Source organism: Atta cephalotes (genome assembly GCF_000143395.1).
Source record: "Atta cephalotes unplaced genomic scaffold scaffold00005, whole genome shotgun sequence".
NCBI classification, from domain to species: Eukaryota; Metazoa; Arthropoda; class Insecta; order Hymenoptera; family Formicidae; genus Atta; species Atta cephalotes.
The window spans coordinates 1,133,750-1,136,988 of record NW_012130069.1 but is presented as its reverse complement, the minus strand read 5'-3'; the positions used below and the strand labels follow the sequence as shown (position 1 = coordinate 1,136,988).

At 35.3% G+C, this 3,239-nt stretch overlaps 1 protein-coding gene across 1 annotated transcript in view; it reads left to right on the top strand.

The window, feature by feature from the left end:
* Positions 1-702: 702 nt before the first annotated feature.
* The window catches only part of LOC105626513, a 9,317-nt gene continuing 6,780 nt past the window's right edge, over positions 703-3,239 (top strand). The window contains exon 1 of the mRNA XM_012207812.1: positions 703-769. Coding sequence (XP_012063202.1) covers positions 703-769 — 67 coding nt within the window. The remainder of the gene's footprint in view (positions 770-3,239) is intronic.

Sequence of the window (3,239 nt, the reverse complement as noted above, 5' to 3'; positions counted from 1 at the left end):
AGTACATATATATATATATATATATATATATATATACATATATATATATATATATGTATATAGATATATATTGAAGCATGATCAAGCAAGATATTATATGCACGTGTAAAGAAAATGTAGATACAAAAAAGAAATACATATATACGAGAGACATACATACGCAAGAGGGTAAGTTTTTATTACGGACTCTGTTGTCATTTATTACACGTACAATCGAAAAATGCATGATAGAAATGTTTTTATCTTTTACCCCTCACTTTTTGTTCTCTTTCACTACATTACCCTTTATTTCGATGTCTGAATATTTTTACGCTGAAATGTACATGACGGAGTTCCCAGTGACACATGATATAACAATCTTCGTTTTAAATTAGACTATCACTTGAATGTATTTGTAAAAGTGGATGCACACGAGCGAGTGATCAACGAAGATAAACTTTCTCTGTTAAAGTTTCAAAGATGTTCATCATAGAGAATGCAAATAAAACGGTTTGTTAACGTTTGGCTTCACGTTCAGACTGATTAAAGTAAGACGGCACATCAAAGAAGATTCTGAAGAAATTTATCCTTACATTTTCTCTGCTCGTTTGTTGTTCATTCGCTCGATCCACCTATAATCTTGATTTTGTACTGACTGAAGTTTTTTTTCCGAAATGTGTACCTGCGTTACGTGTGCAAGAAATTGACACGGGAGATTGTATAATGGGCATGTTTGTGCCTACACATCCCTGCGGTCAGCGATATGATAGTTACGACGACAACGTAAACCGTATACACTTGCATTATATTTCCATTGTGTAGCAAAACATGATGATTATTAAATATACATGATTGTGTATCGAAAATATACACGCGTATATATACACACATGCCGACACTGCTTCGAAGATCTCTTATCGTACATACACTTGTCTTTTCTCTTTATCTCTTTTTCTCTTGTTTTTTAAATACAGCTACAGTGCCAGTAATTCTTGCATCGGGAGGGGGGAAAAAAAGGGAAAAATGCAGATAGAAATTGACATTTTCACGCTCATAGAAAAGAAAAAGAGAGAAAGAAAAGGAAATGAACTCACTGCGCGGATACTCGATTCCGGTGTATTTGGACGAAGTAAATGTTAGATTTTCAAAGCAATCTGTTTTAATAAACTGAACGATGTATGAGGTAATCGATGTAGAATAGAATACATTCATTATGATATACATATATAAATATATGCCCTGTATAACATTCGGTCAATATACATAAGATACGTTACATTGTGTGTAATGTTACAATAAGGTAAGAGCATCCCACCTAAGGTATAAAAGAATGTAATAGTTTATGTTTTTCATACATATACACACACACTCAGTTTATCATAGAGTTACCTAGGACGTAAAAAAAAGTAAAAGATAATTCGTAATACCTAATTATATAATACAGCTCGGTTTCGAATAACGTTTCAAGTCAGTGTGTAAACAAAAAGAGAAAAAGACGAATTTCAGTTTCGACGAATCGTGTAAACTGCCATGATGCTTAAAAAAAATGTATTTCACTTTTACAGGGATGATGTATTTTCATTTTTTCGTGACGGAAATATATTAACAAATTACTAAAAAGAATGGAGAATATGATGCCTGATTTTACCACGGAGAAGGGAAGATAGAGGATATATTAATTAATTGGATCACGTCATGCGTGCGATAGTCGAGAAGTTGTGTCCGTGCTTGTATAATATAATTATGACACACAAACATGCATGTCGTGTGTATCGAAGCACTGCTGACGCCCGTTGAACCAGGCAGCGAGTTCCCGGGCGTGTAAACGTCGGAAGTGATTTTTATCGTGCGCTTCGCTAATATTATCTCTGTTGTTATTATATGTTTAGTTTGACTTTTCGAAACACGAATTGTAAATGCTAGGCTGATACGACCTACACGTGTGCGTGCATTGTGCATATTTCGCTGATATCCAAGACAATATCATGTGCGAAATATGGACATGAAGACGTCTTAAAGATTGTTTCAAGATATCATATTATAAAAGACGTCTTAAAAAGTAAGTTTTAAAACGTCTTTAAGACATATTTTATCTTCACATTTTGAATTTATAACATTGTCTGGATATCTATCTCGCTGGATAGTTTTTCGATTAGAAAAACCTCATCTCCCGAATACATTCGTCGAAATCGCACGGATTTTCGTCCAATCTGGGCGCCGATAACGCACGTGTTATCAGTGATATCATTATCGTCGAATGTAACAGCATGTGCACCCGCACCCGACGTACATACATACATACATGTCCGTGTTGTTCTATTTTTGTCTTATTGGCGAAAACAAGAGAATCATAAAGGAGATCGCGCGCATCCCGTTCGATACAGAAAATGTGTGCACGCACACGCGTACGCGCACGTCGAGGAGGAAAATAAGCTATTTGAATAGATGATAAGGCGTATATAAGCGTTTATGCGATAACAAAATAAACGGGCTGATGCGGATATCGTTGTGTAGCATGAAGACGAGGACTTTGCTCCGTGACGCGCCGCCGTATCTAAACTGCAACTTAGCGGAAATTCCAATAGCGATCGACAAATAGTGACCTATAATCGGTGATATAATCTGTAATGTCGCGTAATGCGCGACGACCCGAAATGTCTGCATTTTGCGTTCAGCTCGAAAAGCAATCCCATATCTGCGTGAGCTGATTACAATTACCCAGACTTCACAAATGTCCGAGTGACGCTGCGGGAACGTCCTTTCGAAAGATTTTTTTTAAATGTCACTTAGATATTCTCCACGTTTTTGGATCTTTGAGACAGCGTTCAAACATTTCCTGGGCGTCTCAAATTTTTTAAGGCGTCGTTTAAATTTAGGCGTCGTTTAAATTTTTTTAGATATCGTTTAGATACTATCTTTCGGGTGTTTAAAAATTTTCGGCGCCTTTTAGACATCTTTTAGATATTCTTTATTAGAGAAACGTCCTAAATTTTGGAGACGTTGATTAGACACTTTGTAGACATTCGAAATTTTTGATGTAGCCATCTTTTTATGACGTCGTCTAGACAATTTTTGTGTCGTTTGGGTATGAGACTATTGTCTGATATTGTTATCGGAAATTTATTTAATGAAATAGCGAAAATTATTTAATAATGCGTCGCGCGAGCTCCTAAGAGGAAAGAAGAAAAGCTAATAAGATCTTTTTGTATATGCAGTATAGTTTATTTTTTCAATATATATATATATATATATATATATAT